Source organism: Centruroides sculpturatus, unplaced genomic scaffold (assembly GCF_000671375.1).
Source record: "Centruroides sculpturatus isolate CEXI.00-Female unplaced genomic scaffold, Cexi_2.0 scaffold561, whole genome shotgun sequence".
Classification (NCBI taxonomy): Eukaryota; Metazoa; Arthropoda; class Arachnida; order Scorpiones; family Buthidae; genus Centruroides; species Centruroides sculpturatus.
The window spans coordinates 48,387-70,905 of record NW_019384786.1 but is presented as its reverse complement, the minus strand read 5'-3'; the positions used below and the strand labels follow the sequence as shown (position 1 = coordinate 70,905).

Sequence of the window (22,519 nt, the reverse complement as noted above, 5' to 3'; positions counted from 1 at the left end):
GTTTACACGCTTTCGTTAATACGATTGGCTAGCGTGTAATTATATAAACGTGATATACATTTGTGTTTAGCAATTTATTAAATTTATAAAAGAGAAATTGAATTATATTTTCGAAAGCCAATTTAGTTTCTTATAGTGGTNGAGAAGAGGCGAGACGCGATAAATATCAAAACCTGTCAGATACGTGCGAGAACCAGAAATTCGCTCTCGTTTGTGCATGGTTTTCCTTTGCGAAAACTAAATCGCTCGCAACCTCTCGCTCGCTCTAAATTCGCGTCTGCATAATCGCACCCTTAGAGACGAAAACTTCGGCCGCAACCACGCTAATATAACCTTTTTAAACGTCCAAAGCACGGAAGAATATCTGAAAAAAAGCATACATTTATGATAAATAAATAAATATATATTTTTTAATCGATATAATTGGATAGATTATTGAACGTATTTTTTTAGGTGGAAGATATAGTGTATATCCGAGTGGACAACTTCACATCAGAAATGTGGGAAGTACTGATGATTTCACCAGCTATCGCTGTAGAACTCGACATCGCCTGACAGGCGAAACTCGATTGAGCGATTCTCAAGGAAGACTTGTTGTGACGGGTGAGTGCAGATATTATTAATTGAACTGGAAATCTGTCGATCTAAATTGTGATAAACTTATTGTTTTGGTTGACCCATATTATTTACCACATAGGCTACTGGATTGAAAATGAAACTTTAGTCACTTTTTTAAAATTTTACTTATATTTTATATTTCTTACAGTTGTTCTTATATAAGGATTTATAAAATTAAAAACAATTAAAGAACAATTTTTTATGCTTCTTACAACGACGGATGTAAATGAGGTGGCGATAAAAGAAATCTCCGGAAAACAATTTGTTTAGTACAACATTTAATTATATTTATCTAACTTTAATTATATTTTATACTATCTTAACTATAGCACTATTATTAAAATATTTATTTTTAAAATACAGTAAATTAATAGTTTGTTTATCTGTTTAAATTAGTAAATAAGACAAGTATTTAAATAAATTTACAATTTGAAGCATTTAGTCTANATACATATAAGTAAAGAATTAAAAAATTAAATAAAAATTTATAAATTAACATATGCTCATTATTTATATAAAAAATATTTAAAAATTTTAAAGTTACTTATAATATAGATGTTTTATGTAATGTATTTCTACTTCTAAATATATCCCGACTCAGAGTAGTGATTGAATTGAATTCGTTATGGGAAAGTTACTGAATAGGCCACTAAACTTTAAAGAAAATTTTTTATTGAAAAACTTGATTTAAACATTCCATATTTTATTTTACGAGCAATAAAATTTTACTTTGTAGTCCGAGTTTTAAACTTATATAGTTATATATATTGTATATTATGTAAGTACAGTATGAAAAATGCACGTTTCGTCCATTTTGCATTTCTATTTTATAATAACTTTTGTAATTTTTTTATATCATAGGATTATATAAGTTTAGTGCATAAAATATATAAAAGCAATTATGTTAAATAATTTAAGGTTTCTAGAATATTTAAGTTAATTTAAAATTTTATACAAAAATTTAATTTACAAACTAAAATCAGTTAGTAGTAATTGTTGAAAATAGTATTAAGCAACACAGGAGCCACTTGAAACTCTATGCTGACAGTTAAAAATGCGATTCAATTGTGAAACAGTTCCATTCAAGTAGGGTTCAGATACTATCGAGTAAAGAACTCTTCAGAATGCGAAAGATCGTAATGTAGATGTCACGCATCGTAAAGAAGATGATGAATGCGTCAAAACGAATTGAGAATCCCTTGAAAAGTATTGCAAAGATCCAAGATTTGTTTCCGGATGACTAAATCATTTTCAGGTTGATGCTGCGCCCTGTCACATATTAAAGATTATACTAAAGTCATTCAGTAAAATAGATCAGCTACAGAGTGAATGCAGCTGCAAAATTCTCTGTATATTCTTTTCTTCACAAAGATGAATTCTTGACATGCAATGGCTAAGATTTTGTTCTCGTTTAGCCTATTTCAAAATTATAATCTAAATAAATCATTTTAAAATATTTCTTTTATTATTAGATTTTATATTTATTATATTTTTATGATATTTATTAGATTTTTATGATCAAAATATAATATAAAACCGTAACTGACATATAAATAAAAATCATTGAACTTTTTTCAGTACTTACACTGATAGAACTTATTTTATAAAAAATTTAATTATTGTAATATAATTTTCTCTACTTTATCGTTTAAAATGTATAAATTTAACCTTCCAGTACTAATAAGAAGTCTATGAAACGGACTAGTACGAAATTTATCTATATTTCTTGTATGCATACTCAAAAATTTTTGCACTCTCATGTACTATACAGTACAGTATCTTAACCTGAATTAGATGCCTACCGTTTACATGTGTAAATAGATACCACATTTCGTTTTATCCAAAATAATTTAATCTTTCGTTTCGGTGCTGTGGACCAACTTTACGATGTTTCTTTTTTTACTATGTATACATTTTGTGCATGTCACTCTTTTGTCAATCTTTGCAACCGTATGCCACTCCATCTAAAGAGCTCGTGAAATTATCTAACAGATTTATTTGTATATATTGTACTGTAACTAGTTTTTGCATAATAAATGCGATGCGAGCACTCATGAACGTTTCTTCTTCATCAACTGTCCTTTCATTCATTCTTTCCCCTTCCCTCTCAACACTCCCATCTTCTTTCTTCCTTCTACATCCACACTCGGAAATTCCTTTGAGTGGTCCTAATATTTCTGCCTCTGTCTTGCTACCAATACTATAATGTGAACCAATTTTAAAGTGCATTGTCAGATGTAGAATTATTATACGATATTTAATACACCTAGCAGGTAACAAGGCATGAATTATGAGCGGTAATATGTTTATTTTTTCAAGTTGTGGGAAGAAGAGAATAGCGACTAGGTCACTTGACTTGCAGGTCATTTAGAAAAGGCGCCTAGAGACTCGCGAGATTGACTCAATTGGCAATTAGAAAAACACTGAAAACGTAAAAACGGAACCTTAAAAACAGAAATAAAAAGAAAAATCGCAAGACAAAATCGCTTGTTGATTGCAACATGTGTCTTGAGCATAACACAGTTATATGTAGTGAATACTCGAGCATCCCTAAAAACTTTATCTTTATTTTATCATTTATCTTTTGTAGCTTTTCAAACTTATTCTGTAAATTATTTCTGTTTAATAAAACCGTAACTCCGCTAATTATTTAACATAAATGCTGTTTAACTATGCTAATTATTTAACATAAATGCTGTTTAACTCTGCTAATTTATTTAGAAAATAATACAATATAATATTTATTGACTTTTATAAGTGAAGTAAAACTGCAAAATATTATAACATTTAACTTTCTCTTTCAATATTACATTTGTGTAATATTGAAGGAGAAAGTTAATGACAAAACAATCGGAACAGAATCAACATAATAACATCGAAAGGACATGAAAATGTTTTCAGAAAGGTCTGTATGATCAAAACGTAAATAAAAATAATCCTAACTTTAGAACGGCCCTGAGTCCGATGTTAATATTCTTGTTTTTTATAATCATGTTAGGTGTTCTGGAGGGTTAATAAATAATAATAAAATTATAGATAAGTTTTAGATAATTAAAATAATAATCTATAACTTTAACATATGCTGGTGAAAATATTCACAGAATTAAATATTAGCTATATGCAAATTTACTATTAATTATAGTTTCTGCTAATTATAAGTCGATGTGAGAATGAAATTAAATTAATAATCATCTTAGCCCAATTTGCATTCATATAAATTAGCTTAAAATAATTTTTGATATTGAATAATATATGCTAACATGTGTCTAATTAGTGTTTCTGTTAAACTGCACCATTGGTGACTTTGCATGTTAAATAAATATTTCAAAAAATGAAATTTATAATATAATTTTAATATAAATCCATTGTTAAACAATAAACATTAACAGATATGAAGTACTTATGCATGAATTCTTACAATAAATAGGGGAGACAAGGGAGGAATGGGACACCGGGAGGAGTGGGACACTTTTCCGATCTATTTATTTATTGTAATTCTTTATTTGTCCCCAAGTGAGANTCACTTTTTTTATATTGCGTAACTAATAATTTTATAATAACAAGTAAGAATAGTATAAAAATTCTATCCAGATACTTTAACAATTATAAAAGCAAAATTCCAAATAAAAATAGATCGAAAAATTATGCTAAATATAGATATAATTCCATATAATCTTTCAGCATAGATCTTTAACATTTTCATAGATTTTACACAAAGAAAATGTAATTAAATAATGCTAAACTATTTATTTAGCAATTTCGAACACAAAAATATTATTTTTTTGTGTTATTGATGTATCAGATGTATCTAAAATAGCGAGATGAATAAAGAAGAATTGCATTTCAACCGTCTCGATAGGCAAGAAAATTGTCAATTTATCAAAAGTGTTTTCTATAAACAATGTCTATTTATAGTAACCCTGCTAAAACTATTGAATTTGATTGATATTGCATGTCCGTAAATCCTTCAAAACTACTTTTTTAAAATACTACTCTAAAGTTGCAAATTTAAAAAGTTATTTTTGATATTAATTACATATAAAGTTAGCAATTAATTTGTTGCAAAAAATAATCTGCGAGTTCAATAATTCAATTGTAAATTATCGTCAGATAGCCTAGGGAAAATCAGATCAGTTCTGTATAAAAAGTAACGTATCAGAAATTATGTTTTAATTGAAAATTTATGTAATTTAAATTATTTTAATATTTAATTTTTTTTTAGATCCACAGAATACATTTCCTCCACGAATAACTGATAGTCGTTCTACTATTGAAGGTCTTCTTCATCAAACAGTCGAACTTCCTTGCGCTGCTCAGGGTCTACCAATCCCTAAATATCGGTAAATTTGATTTCTAAGAATAAATATTAAACTAAAATTTTCTATAACAACAGAAATTTATTAATCGTAACCTTAAATAAAATATTTAATATTCATTCATTTACCATAAATTTTATATTTAGTTTCTCGGATAACTTTAACGATATTTTAATGGATTTTGAAATTCAGATTATAATTTCTCTATTATAATACACGGAATAATGAGTAGATAATGTTTCACCTCACATTAATTATGTCACGAAAACAAACATAATTTATCTTTGATTGATATCGAAAATGGCATTTCCGAATTTATTAAGCGAACGATTTTTTTTAAAATATTAAAATTTGTCGTGTAATATGCAAATGCACTTATATACGACGTTTTTTTATTATAATTAATAATTTTATAATTTAAAATAAATAATATTGGATAGATTAATCTATTAAAATTGCATTTGATTGCAGATGGCACAAGGTAGAAGGAAATGTTCTTACTCCAATTTTAACAGGACAGAGATTTGAACAACTTGGAGGCTCTCTGATCATTAAGGATTTGCGACCAGATGACGACAGTAAATATGTATGTGTTATGCGGAATAATGTGGGAGAGGAAAGAACTCAAACACGGCTGGTGGTGTCAGGTATGTTATCAATGGCCCATCTAAATATCTCTTCACTTTCGGTAATGGATTTTTTAACGCTATTTATCCCGTTGAAGTATTAAATCTAAAGTAAATCTCATTTTATTTGATTTTAATCATAAAAAAAGTATTCTTAAATAACAAAATATCAATATCATTTTTTCACTCTAGGTCACCTAACTGCAACTATCGAACCAGTAGTTCAAACAGTCGATGTTGGAAGATCTACTATATTTAATTGTACCATCACCGGTTTTCCAGTTCACAACGTTTCCTGGTATTTTAATGGAAGACCCGTACCTAGCAATAATCACAGGCTTCATACCACTTGGAATGTTTTGAGAATATCTTCTGTTAGCAACGAAGATGAAGGGATGTATCAGTGCTTCGCTTCAAATTCTCATTTTTCTACCCAGGCAACCAGTGAACTCAAAATGGGAGGCAAGAAACTTATCTGGATTTTCATTTAAAATTTAATAGACTTCATTGATAAGAATATTTTTATAAAAATCTTTATCATTTACTATATTAAATTGCACATCCGATACATTTATGACGGTTATGTTATATGTAAATAATTTGATTCCTCTTCGCATTGAATCTTTTGAAGAAAATTAATTTTATATATGTTATTTTTCTTTCGAATACCATTCATCTGTATATATATTTTAACGTAAAAAATTGTCTAAAATAAATAGAATAATTTTTAGTTTATTATTTAAAAGTGTAAAATTGACAATGATAGATGTTAAAAGTTTTTTAAAAAAATATATTTAACAGATATAACACCAAAATTCATTGAAACTTTTACGGAACAAACGTATCAACCCGGACCTTCGGTATCTCTGAAGTGTATAGCTAGTGGATCACCTAAGCCCGAAATATCTTGGACTTTAGATGGCAATGTAATTAAGCGTACTGGAAGAGTCATTGTAGGAGATTATGTCACTAGTGATGGATTTGTCCTCAGTCACGTCAACATCAGCAACGTCCGAGTAGAGGACGGGGGTTACTATCGCTGTAAGGCCACAAACGGAGCCGGGACCATTTTACATCAAGCCAAGTTGAACGTATTCGGTTTACCGTTCGTTCGACCTTTCGATAATGTGACTGCAGTTGCTATGGAAACTTTAGTGGTGATTTGCCGAGTAGCGGGTCATCCAATAGATTCTATCCACTGGGAGAAAGGTTAGTTATTGCAATATTCTTGCTTCTGATGCTTTGAATCTAATAATAATATTACAGATTTCTCCTGTCTAAATTAATTACAATAAATATATTTTAATTAGCCATATTAAGAATGAAAGGAATCAGGAAGAATTGTATTATTTTCAAAAATATTGCTTGAGGCTCGGTTGGATAAAGTTTGTTATGTTAAACAGAAACATCTTTGCTGAATCGTAAAATTTGCCTGTAAATTTAATTTTGCTAACAAATTCATTTATCAGAAAATAACAGAAATTACTCCAAACAAATGTCTACTAACAATTAAATTTCAAAGTTTAGTTTTCGAATAAATAAAAATTTATATAAAGGTTAAATTAATCTTCTCTTAACGTTAAAAATTAAAGACTGTTAAAAATTAAACTATTTACATTAGTTATTATTAAAGAAAAGAATTAAACAAATTTACGCGAAAAGTACATAAAGTATTCGAAATTATAACGATATTAAATGTCACATTTATGATAATTTATTTCTGTTACATTTTAAAACTGTCAGCAGAAACAATCATAGACAATAAATTCAAATTTTAAAGCTGGAATAGAGTTAAGTATAACTTCCTTATAATTCAATTTTCGTATAAATGCTTAAATTTAGTTTATTTTACTTGGCTGATGAAGCATTATTCATTCATTTCTGAGTTTCCTGTATTATATTTCCTCTATTACTCTCATAATTCCTTATTCTTACTATTAAATTCTAACCTTTTGAAATGTTTCTTAAAAGTTGAAAGTTTCTAAAAGGAATTAGGAAACATTGAATTTGCATTTCAATGTTTCCTAATTCCCCTACTTAACGGATTTAAATGTTTAAATCGCTCGCTCTTATTAGTAATTCCATTTACAATCGAATATTCATTGCAGTTTTTATTAATTTATTTTAATAAGCAAATTTTTAAATCATGTTAATACTTTAAAGATCATAATTTATAAATATCTATATGTAATTTTTATCATAATAAAAAAAAACTAATTTTGAGTACTTTTATATTCACCTTTTCAAATTATCTCATTAATTTAAAATTAAGTCATTTTACGCATCTTAATTTTAATAATTAAGAATGAAAATTATTGTCATTAATTAATAGCACGTGCGGTCTACTTTTTATTCAACTATTAACTTATTGATGAAGAGATGAAGAGACTTAATGATTCAGAAAATATTTTTAAAAAGTATAATATATTTGAAAATTCAAAGAATAAAATTATTACAATTGAAACGTCAAAAATTCTATAAAAAATAAGGATTAGAAACAAAGATGATAATATATTTAGATTTAAAATGATAAGCAGCTAGCTAAAAGAAAAGCTTAGTTCTCTTCTTAGGCATTGATAAAACATAAATCTTGATTTTCTAAACAGTTACTTTCCAGATTAAATTTTTCCCTGGATGTTGACCGAAAGTTCTATATTTATTAAGAATTTTTTCAATTGAATTTGAAACTATTTTAAATTGTTTTTTTTTCCTTTAGATTTGCTGCCAGATTTGGTTTTTAAATTTTTGCTATTTGCGAAGAGAGGAAAAAAACGCACCGATAATATTTTTTAATATTAGTTTTAACATAGATAATGTTTTTTATTTTATAGTTTAGAAAGTAAGACAAGAATGAAATCTGAAATTACACACGTGTTCCCTTTTTATTAAAATTTAACTTTATTAAATTCGATTCAAAAAATTACCTATTATAGTTTGTGAACAATTGTAAAATTCTATAAACGTTTATCCTTTCAGTTTTGTTTCAAGATGAATTTTTAAATTTATTTTCAAAGTTTTAATTATGATTCTCTAAAGTTTATAGATCTTATCGTTTATTCTATCTAATTAAATCCACTAAAGGAACAGAAAAACATTTTAAACAATTTATAACAACGATAACTTATCTATGCAATGTATTTAAAAGTATATCGATCAGCATTTTTCGTTGATTTAAAAGAGATAGCAGGAAAAAAATTTAAAAAAAAAAAACTTTAATTTTGGAGAAAGTTCATTTCCATGAGTTGCAATTCTCTCGTATTATTCTAGTTGAGATAACTTTACACTTCTATTAACTGATTTACTGCACTGTATGTTACTAATCCAACTTTCTTTTAAATAAAGTATTTAGTTTAGTATTTCGAAAAACACTTTAAAATATAAGAAACGAAAAAAAAACGATATTAAAAGAAATTAGAATTAAATCTTTTCTTTTCTTTAAACAGACGGACGTCGACTTCCATTCAATCACAGACAAAAAATATTTAGCAATGGCACAATGGAGATTATTCAATTGGATGCTGCTACTGATACAGGAATATATACATGTATAGCTAGAAATCAACAGGGTCAGAGCGCCCAAGGGACTCTAGCTATCAATGTGCGAGGTAAGCTTTTCTTTCAATCAATATCTTTGTGCCACGAAAAAATTAAGCTCTATCTATTGTTATGACAAACAACATATGAAACCGGATCGAAAACTTATTTCAGTTAGTTTACAAGGATTTTCCAACTTTGCGACTGTCTTTTATATCACAAAATTTAATGTTAGAAGTTATTTTTCTAGACTTTTTCTAGCTAAACCGATGTTTCTAAATAATCAAAACATTTGATATTTATTACTTTATTTATATTTATAAATTTTAAAGTTTTCAAAATAGAATAATTACAAGAGAGATATCGAAAATTTATATTTTAATTAAGTTTAACAGTGTAATAGATTTTGTTATAATTTTTTGTATTAATATTTATAAAATTTAGTTAACATATTGCATTATTTTTAGAAATAAAATTGTTATTGGATTTTTTAGTGCAGAATAAGAATTTCATAATCAGAAAACCATTAATGATGACCTTAAATGCGGAATGGAGAATTTTTTTTATATTAAATAACTATCGATTTTTTTAACAAAAATGTTTAATTATATTTTTCCAAATATTGAAAAAAATGTAAAATAAGTTCAGTATTTTCATTAAGTATGACGTGGTTTATTTTCATTTAAGTGGAAAAAAATTTGATATAAGTTTTCCTTCTTCTAATTTAAAATCAGTCATAATTTAACGTTTTCAATATAAATTCAAATCTAGAAGTTCATTTATGTATAAAGAGGATTTTCTATCTTTCTACCCTGTGGGTACTAAATTGACCTTTTTAGTGCCCATAGATCAGGTTCACAAAGCGGTTTCTTTAGGATTTAGTGGTCTTCGAATTATTCTGTACAATTATAACTATTTGTTTCTTAAAATTTGAAATTGTAAATAAATAACTGTAAATAATAAATGCATAAATATTTGATTCTCTTTAATTTTTAAAATACAGTAAATTAATAGTTTGTTTATCTGTTTAAATTAGTAAATAAGACAAGTATTTAAATAAATTTACAATTTGAAGCATTTAGTCTAGTTACGTAATTTCGCCTCAAAAGCTATGAAATATTTCGCAAAATGTTTTGATATTATCTTACTTTGCATTGTTACTAAAGTATAATGCAATAGTACACATTTTTCAGCACTAAAAATGGTGGTAAAGTTGTCAATGAAGAAATTTTTTCATAATTATAAAAATCATTTCAACTACAAATCATATAGTTTCTTATTATATCGTTTTACTTAAGATCACTAGACTTTTAAATGCACCAAACTTTTTTAAAGAATGTAATATATAGATGTTGTTTATTTTTAATCTCGTCCTTAACGCTTACATTTATTTTTAAAAAAAAGTTTAAAAAATTCTTATTTAAAACTCCGACATCGTTAAGATGTTTTCTATATTCATGCATACAAACATTTTAATCTAAATTTCAATACTAATTTCTATTGGTGTTCAGTTATTACAACTTTTATCAGTTCGGTAACAATGTTTAATTAGAACAGCGTCAATCTTAGTCGTAACTAAAATAATTAACTGCGTAATATAACGTCAAATTACGTAACCCGGTGATGCATATTTGACATTTTTCATTTTTTTCTTTTTTTTTTTCTTTTACAGTTCCTCCTTTGATAGAACGTTTCTATTTTGCCGAAAATCTTCACGAAGGTATGCGAACAAGAGTTTATTGCAATATTGCAAGCGGCGATCTTCCAATATCTGTCACTTGGTTGAAAGATGGCGAATCTATTCCCGAAAACTTGGATGTGATCGTTAAAGACATTGACACTTATTCTGTAGCTTTGGCTATCGAAAAACTTAACCCGAAACATAATGGAAATTATACTTGTGTTGCCAGCAACGCAGCCGCCACTGTCAACTCTACGGCACAATTAGTCGTTAACGGTGAGTGACTTGCAATGACTGTTCCAATCAGCAAATTCTCTCCTCTTCTGTTTGTTAGCCTACCTGAAAGGGTAGCCATGCAAAGTGTCGCCGTGTCATTGTTACAAATGGCACCTGTTGTTGGTTAATTATTTTAATATAAAACTAAACAAAGATTTAGACATTTTAAATAACAGAAATTACTCCAAACAAATGTCTACTAACAATTAAATTTCAAAGTTTAGTTTTCGAATAAATAAAAATTTATATAAAGGTTAAATTAATCTTCTCTTAACGTTAAAAATTAAAGACTGTTAAAAATTAAACTATTTACATTAGTTATTATTAAAGAAAAGAATTAAACAAATTTACGCGAAAAGTACATAAAGTATTCGAAATTATAACGATATTAAATGTCACATTTATGATAATTTATTTCTGTTACATTTTAAAACTGTCAGCAGANGGGGCTTTTTATCTAAAAGTAACAAATTTCAATTTTGCTTCCAATTAAATTATCCGGATTTGTTTCGGCAAATAATTAAGTTTTAGAACGTGAATTTATAAAACAAAAAATTTAATGATTTATCTTAATTTAATGCTTATAAAGTTCCACAAAGTAATTTACTTTTTTAATTATTATTTTTATTCAAATTGTAATAAATGATTTTTTTATTATTAATTATTGAAGAATTTATTAATAACTTTTTATAATTAAAACCTTATTAATTAAATTGACTGAAAAATTGTCATTAAAGCAATAATTAAAAAAAATGTATCGTATGAGTTAGATGTAAGCTATATTATAATTACTTTGTATCGATCCAATCTGACGAATATGTTGTATAATTTGTTCTGTATAGTAAACTCGTGATTGTAACATTAGCGTGATCTTAATTCCACCTAAAATTTCTCAATTCGTAGCATTATCTAGTTTCGGATCTTATCAAGTTAACAGTAAATGTCGATATACGGTACATCAAGAAATGCTCATAACGATTTTTCGACTGCGAACTGAGTTATCCAACCGAGAGAAATGAAATAACCTTTATTCTCGCAAAAGAACGATTTTAAATCATGAAAGGTTGTTGAATTCGAGCTATCCGTTTCCCTGTAGCTTCGCATTTATACTCGAAGGAATTGAAATCAGAAAAGGAGTAGAATTTTCAATCCTATTCATTCAAACTTTTTCATGTTAGTCCCGTATAATGTCTTGGGTCCCGACATTCGTCTTGATATCTAACTTTGGTATGTTGGAAGTTAACAGGATAAAATTCCATTTTTGAACCTTTATACTCCGCCGAGTTTTATCAAAGGTGATAAACAACATAAAACAGCATTTTCGGGATTTTCATTAGGCTGACTCTGCAACATTTAATTGCTCTAACATCTTTCATGTTGATGAAATTATTAGGAGTAAGCAGCGTCATAAATTTAACTTAATTTGCTTGCAGGAATTTCTTAATGTATTCAAAACAACGATTTATTTCACATTGAATACTCGTCTTGTCTATTTTTAGCGTTAAAAAAGCATAAAATTCGTGAATATCTGGATTAATCTATTCTTTATAATGAGAATTTAATCAAGGTTTTAGTTAATTTTCTATCAAGCTTACAAGTTACTATATATTATTAAAATTTATAACGCCGTATTATCCTGCATTGTTTTAATTAAATGGTTATTTCCTAAAAGCTATATTAAATTCTGCATTTATGGAAATTTGCTTATTACAAATACAGATCCGTTTCAGTGATTTCAAAGTAAGATTCGATGCTATTTAATACGCAAAACGTCGCTCTTTTGCAAATTATCACTAACATTTCGAACGTTTACCTAATTCCGTTTAAGGTATATCATTTCATTATAAAGGATAAAAGGCTTATAAATCAAGAGCTTATACAGTAAGTTTATAGAGTCTATAAAATCTATACAGCTACAGTATATATGACGTCGATCATAAACTTTTTTCATATCTCTACTGAACTGTATTTGTAATAACATTTTATATTTAGGTAATAAAAATGATAGAGATTTAATTACGTTTTAAAAACTACTTATCGAACTTAGCAAAGAATTCATTATTTCTTTCTGTGCATATCTAATAATGTTTCTTTGAAAAGATTAGCGTGAATCTAATTGAACTCTAAAGTGTATGAGATATTTTGTACTTTCTAGCTATAGTTAACTTCAGCAATTTTCTTTCATTTGCATGTTTCTGTAGATCTAAGAATATTAGAATTCTTTCACAACCCTTTATTGTTAAGTTGTTAAGCTATAAATAACTCGATAGTTCTAGAACAGGGATATCCGGTTTAGAGTTTCTTGATTTCGATCGATCAATGTCTCTAGTTTCTCGAAATTGTCTTCAAAGACGGAAGTTGACACTTTTGTCCACAATATCGAGATTGTCCCGCTTCACTTTGGTTTTCCTTCATCCATCTTTCAACTTTCTCTTTCATTGAATGGTCTTAACGGATTTTTTTCGTTTCTGGCAGATTCTTCTCATGTTTTACATTAGATTTTCACATAAAAGTAAATGGTGCCATTTTAAAGCGATTTTATACAATTGATAAGAGCATATTACTTTAAAAAACATCCGATAAATTTTTATACAGTAGCTCCAGAGATAAACACGATTTTTATCTCAATTCAGATTAAAAACTTTTTAACTTAATCTTTTTTCTCAACTATTATATTTTTTTAATATTTAATAATAGACTTCATGTAATGTTTAAAATGGTATAAAATCGAATTTTAATAGTTTTATTTTAAAATTTTGTTGAAAATTACACCAAAATATTTTTTCTTAATATAACTGTGCTTTAAGAAAATTGAATTTTATATGAAGGAAACTTGTTAACTTTTATTTTTTTTATTCTTTTCATAAGTCTTACCCAAACCTATCGATCAATTTTCCAACTTTCTCTTCATGATTTCATTTCAAAGCTCTCTTCTCTTCTTTTGTGCAAGCATCTTAATTTCATTTCCTTTTCATAGTTCCTTTGTCCTTTTGTCTTATTCATAAAAATCCTTCCTTTCATAAACCGTTTCCTAATGTTACATAATATACGTCAAATAAAGATATTTGCACCAAAACAAGATCCTTTATGTGTTAACACAGATTAATTCTAAAGACGAAATATTTTTATATTCAACCACAAACTTAAATCTGTCAATTAAAAATTTAGTGGATCAAAAGTTTCAATTAAAATAATTTCTCTAAACAATAGCTACAGATTTAATTAAAATATTTTAAGATTAAAGAATGGAAAATCATTTAAAAATTTTTATTTTTAAAACGCTTAAAAATTATAGATTATCAACTTCATTAAATACAGTAAGGAATATTGCATGCTCTTGTTAAAATTAATTAAAGATTGTATTAAGCTAGCGTGCAACATTATCATGTCAACATTGCTGCAAATTAATGTATAAAATTTAATTAAGTAACTATTTCTGAATTACTTCTAAGAAAACTTTAATTATGTTTAGAAATAATAATCGTTTTCAGATACTGAGATAAAGAAAAAAAATGTTACGTTTTGCGGTAATATAATATTAATTAATAATAATATTTTTAATATTTTATGAAAATGAGGGATTATTACTAGGGTTTCTCATTTCCCGGTCTTTTGCTTGTCCCGGGATCCCGGGATAAAAGTGAACTGTTTCCCGGGATCCCGGGAAATCCCGGGATAGAATTAATTATTTTTAAGGTATACAAAATATCTTGAAATCAAATGATATAATTATTTTCCATTTTTTAAAGTAATTTTAAAGTTCTGTAACCTCCAAAATCATATTAATAATGCTGTGTAAGGTCTATAGGCCTATAATAAAAATTACCTTTAAATAACGTAGAAATTTTCACAAATAGAAAAAAATTAATTAAAGTTTGCTGGAAACTGCATACAACAAAAAAAAAAAAAATGTTTTGAATTGAGTTAAAAATTAAAAAAATGAACTTCTAATTTAGAAGGTAATTTTCGTTTTTTAAATAAAATATAATACAAAATATTGCAAACTTTTATAAGATTTTAAAAAGCAAAGATGGTCAATACTCCGATAACTCACTCTAATTCTTATTTTAGTAATGAAAAGTCTTGCCACCGAGAATGCCCTTTCCGATTCAATTGATGTGATTGGAATAGTGTTTAATGCATTTAAGAGAAGACAGATATTATGTGTTTTTTCACCTGTAGCCTGGAAGATTTCGAGTTCGTTTTCGAGATTGTAGTACTTCTTTCGCTCTCTAGTATTCTTGATTTGTCTACCTTGGCTGCTTTAATAGCGGCATCAAGCTTAGAGCTCGATAATTCGGCAATTCATTTGGCTTTAATAATCAGGTTTATGAAGAAAAACTTCATACTTGCAGACTTTGTACTCGTTTGTATCCTTGCCCAATTTGCACAATCTGGCGTCAGGCATTTATTGAAGCTACTGGGCATGGTTAAAACTCAAGACAGCGTAAGCACAATTATTCCAGATATTACAGGTTCCGACAAGTAAAGAATTTTTATAGTCCTGCCACAAATAAGCTATATATTGATTATTGACCATTTGTGACATGCTATAACGAGCAAAAATTAAAAAAACTAATAGGTAGGTTTAAAATTAATAAATACAAATGTATTCTGACAGTGAATGAGTTAATTATGCTTTCTATTTGCAAAATTCCTCAACCTTAACACAAAATAAGAAAAAAAGTGAATTTTTAAGAAATTTGCGGGATTTTCCGGGATAAGAAAAATTTCCCGGGATATTTCCCGGGTTAAAAAAACAACCGGGATCCCGGGATCCCGTTTCAGAAACCCTAATTATTACGTTAAATATATATATTATTTATACAAAATAATATATTCTGTACATAATTTTATACAAAATATGTTATTATTGAGGTCAACAGAACACATCTATGAATATTTCAGATGTAAATCTGGAGTTTATAATTAGAGAAATGTTATTTTGAATTTCGTTAGTAGAATTCAGAACTAAACTATTAACTATGGTGATTTACATAATTATACAGAAATTTCTAAATGTTACGACATTAATCATATTTAATCATATGCGTTAATGCATGTAGTACGATTGATTATATACGTAAGTAGAATGTAACTTATTCTATTTATTATAATTGTTATTATCTGTTTAGATAAGCATATAAATTATTATATTTTTAATAGTAAAATTTATTATTAATACAATATTTACAGTATTGCCTCATTGGATTATTGAACCGGTGAATACTTTTGTAGTACAAGGAAATACAGTTATGTTGAATTGCAAAGCAGATGGATATCCGACTCCTCAGATTGTTTGGAAACGTGCCTCTGGTAAAATATATATATTTTTTTCATATAAAACTTATAAAATATTGATCTTGTATACATAAAAAATATGAAATATTTTTTTCTTACTTTTTTATAATATTAAAGAAAAAACAGCTACTAATTTTAAGCAAATATTAAGTGGACCGCATTTTCAAGTGTTTGAAAATGGGACGTTAAGAATTACGGATTCTTTGGCAGAAGATGCTGGATATTATTTATGCCAAGCAACAAATGGAATTGGCGCAGGTCTGAGCACTGTAATTTATTTGACGGTACACGGTAAGCAATTTCTTTTCATTTTAAAAGCTATTATAAAAATTATTTCGACCGATAAAATAAACAACTTTAAAACGTTTTTGCTTTAGTCATTTCTCAAATTTTTACTGTTAAAATAAAGTTACAGTCGAGGAATAAAAGTTTTATTGTTATTGGTTTCTCGCGCAAATAAATTTAGTAATTTTCTTTAAAAAAGTTTCGTTCTATAAAGAAAAATATAGCTAATTGCTTCGAGTTCTCTAAACGAAACAATTCAACAGAAGAATCTCATTTTAGTTGTTGAATTAGCGGTTAAACTTAGTAGTAATTAAGGAATGCATCGTTGACTTGCAGCTATAAATTAATTCCAAAAGATTTCCTGAACCGTGAATACTGCAAAGAATATAAATAATATTTTATTCTTGCAATTTTGGATTGAATTCCTGGTAAAAGTCGAGTGATTTCGTTCTTTTTCTTTCGATTTTCAAAAAAATTTCCTTTCACAAAGACTTCATAATTGTTAAATTTTGTAATTTAAATTAAAATATAGCTTCAAAAAGTGCTATTTCGTCACAATTATACTTTTTCAAAGATAACTTCTATTGTTGTTGTAAAAATATTAATTATTTACGAAAATTAGTCAACGTTTATAAATATTAAAGTTAGTTTTTGGAATTAAAAAACAAACAGAAAAAGATCTATTTTTATTTTAAATACTGCAATAATTTTATTATTTAAGATATAAATAATACATTGTTTTGCTAATAATAATTTTCTCAACTTAGTTGTGTAAAATTGCGTAATGGAATTTCAGTAATTTTGTTTAAAAAATTATCACTGAAAAAGTCTTCTTAAGAAACGAGTATTTCCTTTTTATTTTATAATGTAAATTAAAGTTTAAAAAGTTAAAAAAAGATAATAAAATTTATTCTAACAATTTCTTCTTGAAATAAAGTGTATCAAATCTTTTTATGAAGAATTTATATAGATTAATTCAATTATTACATCTCTAACTGCATTACTACATCTCTAACTGCATTTTTTAAATTCAATTATGTTACTTACATAGTTTTAATCTATTTTTAATTATAATTTCATTTATATTTTATAAGTGCATATTCCAAAACTTGATTTTTAATAAATTTAATAATTGATTAATGTAAATTTAATATTTTTAATTGATTAATTTCAATACAGCTTTAGTTTTAATATCGTTTTATAGATCTATGTAAAGATTATTCGGCTAAAGCGATTTCTGTTTTAGCGGAAGTTATTGGAAAATTTCTAATGAAATTCTTGTTCAATGAAGCAAATTTTTCATCATGTTCTGTATTATATATTGCTAAAGCAATCGTACTTAATATAAATGCTACTTTCAGAATGTCACATTATCAAGTAATTAAATTGAATATTAAAATTCGTGTCGTAAACATTCAGTAATCACTTAAATATAAACACGAAACTAAAATCCCAATTTCATAAAAATTCCTATCGTTGATAGAATAAGAACCAAAATAAATATTATTAAATTGAAAAATAAATTTGATTAGATTCTATTCTACAGGGTGTGACAGATTAACCTGACTGTTTTTAAATACGGTTGTAACTGAAACATTAAGGGTGAAAGAGTGGCCTGAAGTCCTAAAGTTCACAGGCTCTTTAACTCGAGGCCATTTAATAACAATTGAAATCGATGTAAAATACTGTAATAAAAATACATTTTTGTTTTGTGAAACCCTCGAGTTACATGAGCAAACTTTACCTACTGTTAAAGTTATTGTGTGGTGTGATGTAGAAATTTTTGGAATGATTGGTCCATATTTCTTTGACGAAGAAGACGGGGCTGTGACAATAAATTCAGCTCGCTGCATCGAAATGCTTCCCAGCTTTCTTGAACTGGAGTTGAGCCAGTGTGGTGTTGAATACCAGAATCTGTGGTTTCAACAGGACGAGGCAACGGCTCATACTGGAAGCAATTCAAGGACTGCGGCGGATATGAAACGGAACATCAAGAATGAAGTGGCGACAATTTCTCCTGAAATGTAGAAAGTCATACAAATCTGTACGGAACGATTGCAAGAATGTGTAGACAACAATAGACGCCATCTCACAGACACTATATTCAAAAGATGATTATTCATGAATCCTATGTTAAATGCTTTGTTGTTAAGTGTAGGATGATGATAAATTAATGTAGCATAATTACGTAACTTGTATATTATTTTAATATTAATATCCGTCAGGTTAATCTGCCCCACTTAATACAAGTAAATATAGAAATACTGTAAAAATCTTTTCATGGATCCTTCTGGTAATACTGTAAATTACTTAATATTGAAACTATCGTTAAAAAGAACTATTAATCGTAAATTTAGGAATTTGTTAGTTTATTTTCATATTTACATTTAAAACTAAATTTTTATAAAGTTAAGCTAATATACATAAATAAATAGTTTGTGTATATTTTGCAATCCACAAATGAATATAATAATTTTAAAATATAATAAAAGAAAAATTTAGTTAAAAAGGTTTCTGCGAATATATTTTACAATATTTTACGAAACTTCTTACATAAAGTATTTAATTTTGTGTACGCTTATTAACTATTACTTAACTTCATTTTATAATAACACTTTAATATATTTGTTTTATTCATCTATTTATTATCGATTACTTAAGCTTATTAAATGAGTAAACTGATTATATTCAACAATAATTGCTTCACTTTAACAAAACAATCACGTATTTATTATCAATTTCACTAATGTCAGTTGTTATCATTTTTGTTTATATACTGTATATATAGGCACAGCAAACAATCCTCCGCTTTTACAGCCTAATTGCTTCCTGGGAAACCCGTCGTTGAACAAACTATCGCAAATCGAACTCCCGTAGGTTAAATGTCGTAAATTTTAGTTCTATTTTCATGTCGAAGTGGCTAACAAAACATGGTGCTTAAACATGGCATTTTCATAAATCATAACAGAAAATTTATACTAGTCGTAAAAGCTGTCTATTATGTATATATATGTATATAAAGATATATATATTTATGTAAATTGTAATTATAATTTTTTACAATAATTGTAATTTTATAATAATATAATTATAATTGTAATTATATTTATAAAATGTTTCAAAAAATTCAAATTATTTTATAATTGATTTCGGAAATAATCAAAAAATTTACAAATTTTATCCTTCGAAATATGCCAATTATACTACTATATTTATATTGTATAAAATTCTACAGTAAAATTATCAATGTTATTAAAATTCGCTAATAAATTTCAGTTAAAAAGTATAGGCCTATTTATTTATTAATAAAAAAAAGCAATAACAAATATTTAAATATAGACCTGTAAACAGAACGTAAAATATTAGTAATAAAAAACTTAAATAACTTATAACTCTAAATATCAGATATAAAATATAATTTAATTTCCAAGACAAATTATCTAAATTTGATATCAATTATTTTAAAACTTTCAATTTAAAAAATTGCATATTTAATATAGATTTTGATATAATTAATGATATTTAAATAAATTATATTTGACATAGATTATGAACTATGAACATACTTGAACTATGTTCAAACTAATTATTTTAGTACACGCAAAATGATACTTCAACTACTTGCTTCATTGTACACGTGAAATGGTGAATATATTGTATTCACGATATATAGGCCTATCATCAGAATAGTTTTACGACGTTGAAATAACAACGACCATTAGTAATGACTAGCAAAATACTATATAATGTATAAATTAATTTTGTACACATCTCAGCTTTATACAAATATAATTTGCTTAATGATACATTTAATTTTCTTTATTGTGACAATGATAACGATAGAATACAGTAGTTTCTAAATAGAATAAATATCAAATAAATCAGCTGATATAAGGTATTCTATTTTAATATAGCAATATTACAATTAATATTTAATATATAATACTTTAGGCAATATAAATATAATAGTAGATCTGTATTGTATATAATAGCATTAAATAAGAATATTTAATGTGTTAATAATTTTAAAATACGGTATATTTTAGAAAAATTAAATTGTTGAAATTCTGATTTAAATTGATAGCGAAGTTTGCAGAATTTTTTAGATGTTAGTTTTTCTATCAAAGAGGTGAAAAAGTGAAAAACTTCTTTAAAGAATTCAAAGNCAATCATTTGCAACATATAAATATTTTATATGCTTAATAATATTTATTAATAAAGTATTATTTTGGATCATTAAAGTTTATGCTTTCTCTAAAAATATTTTTCCGTAATATATGTAACATATAATATTTAAACGAGAATTAAAACTAAAGTGCATATGTATTACTTTTAATTCTAAATTAAATGTGGCCAATAATTGTCCAATATATAGGCCTATATATATAATGATTTTTAGTACAAGCATCGAAGGTTTTTAAATGTTGGAGACGTATTGATTCAGCGTTAAAACCTAATTTTTCTGGAAATTATAAATAACTGAAAATATATATTAATATGATATAATTTAATCTATAGTCTTTATTATTTATATAAAGATAAATATAAAGATCATCAAAAGTGCTAACTAAAATTTAATACTTTACCTTTTGAAAGTTTTTAGTGACAGGGCACGCTGACAGAATAAAACTTTAAATAAATCTGTGAAAAGTTATAAAAAAAAAACTTAAATGAAAAATTTCTGATCAATTTAATATTTAATTCTACAATCTGCTTTTTTATTTAACAGAAAATTGGCTTGATAATTAGAAAATTAATCAAACGGGTTAAAAATCAAATTACAAGATTTTTGTTTTAAAGTGTTGATAGAATATTAGTTTCTTTTTTTAGATTTCAATGAATAAAGAAAATTTTATACAAAAATTAACTTTGGAATTTTTATAAATTTTTACTGACGTTTTAAGTCAATATTTTTCTAACTTAATGCATACAATATTGAAAAATAAATGAATAAAGTAAATTTTTATGAATAAATAAAAAAAGAGAAAGACAAAATGAAAAATTGTAATAGAATTAAGGTGTTGAAATTTTAAAAATATTTTACTTAAAAAATTCCTATTTTTTTTTAAAGCGGGGAAAAAAACCCATCTTTAATTAAGCAACAGCTAATAAAATATTTTTATGAGTTACTATAATGCAATAACCAATGAAAATTGGTTGATTAATTAATTAATTGTTTAGTTCGATATATTTATTTTTAGATTATGTGTAGTCGTAAATTTTAACTTAGTTTCTAAATTAAATATAAATCCAAAGAGGCTTAAATTAGAAGAGAAAAATTTTTCTCTTCTAAAAACCATCCGAAACTCTAAATTGAAAACTGACTTTATATTTCTTAGAAATGTAGGTAAAGTTTTTCTTGCAATATTGATCTCTCAGTAATTTAATTCTTCATATTTTTTCCACGTTAATAACCATGTATTCACATTTTTACAGAAATTATGCAAATTTTTCTTTTATAATTAGTGAATGATAATTTTTTTTTTACTTTGTCGATTTGAATAAAAAAATAAATTAAATCTTCTTTATTAAAAAATTAATTAAAATGATAGATGAGAAACATGAAAAACATTCTATTGTTAATAATATTTATTAATTTTTTAAGAGTGTTTATTATTTATTTATATAGATACAAATTAAATGAAGAAATAACTACTAATGGAATGATATCGGAGTTGAAATTGCAAAGTATTCAACGTGAAGATTCTGCTCTGTACAGTTGTTTAGTAACGAATGCTTTCGGTCACGATGAAATAACTATACGACTTATAGTACAAGGTTTGAAAATTTATTTATTCCGTACTTATAAATTTAATTTGCGCTAATTTTGCAATTTAAATGAGTAATAATTGCATTTTCTCCATGTTTATTTATAATTAATT

The 22,519-nt window shown here is 26.1% G+C and overlaps 1 protein-coding gene across 1 annotated transcript in view; it reads left to right on the top strand.

The window, feature by feature from the left end:
• The window catches only part of LOC111629249 (Down syndrome cell adhesion molecule-like protein 1), a 95,411-nt gene that overhangs the window by 25,285 nt on the left and 47,607 nt on the right, over window positions 1-22,519 (top strand). Inside the window, exons 3-13 of the mRNA XM_023373132.1 lie at window positions 454-603; window positions 4,841-4,958; window positions 5,406-5,581; window positions 5,753-6,022; window positions 6,362-6,769; window positions 9,004-9,165; window positions 10,767-11,051; window positions 16,248-16,367; window positions 16,470-16,690; window positions 18,363-18,661; window positions 22,267-22,415. Coding sequence (XP_023228900.1) covers window positions 454-603; window positions 4,841-4,958; window positions 5,406-5,581; window positions 5,753-6,022; window positions 6,362-6,769; window positions 9,004-9,165; window positions 10,767-11,051; window positions 16,248-16,367; window positions 16,470-16,690; window positions 18,363-18,661; window positions 22,267-22,415 — 2,358 coding nt within the window. The remainder of the gene's footprint in view (window positions 1-453; window positions 604-4,840; window positions 4,959-5,405; window positions 5,582-5,752; window positions 6,023-6,361; window positions 6,770-9,003; window positions 9,166-10,766; window positions 11,052-16,247; window positions 16,368-16,469; window positions 16,691-18,362; window positions 18,662-22,266; window positions 22,416-22,519) is intronic.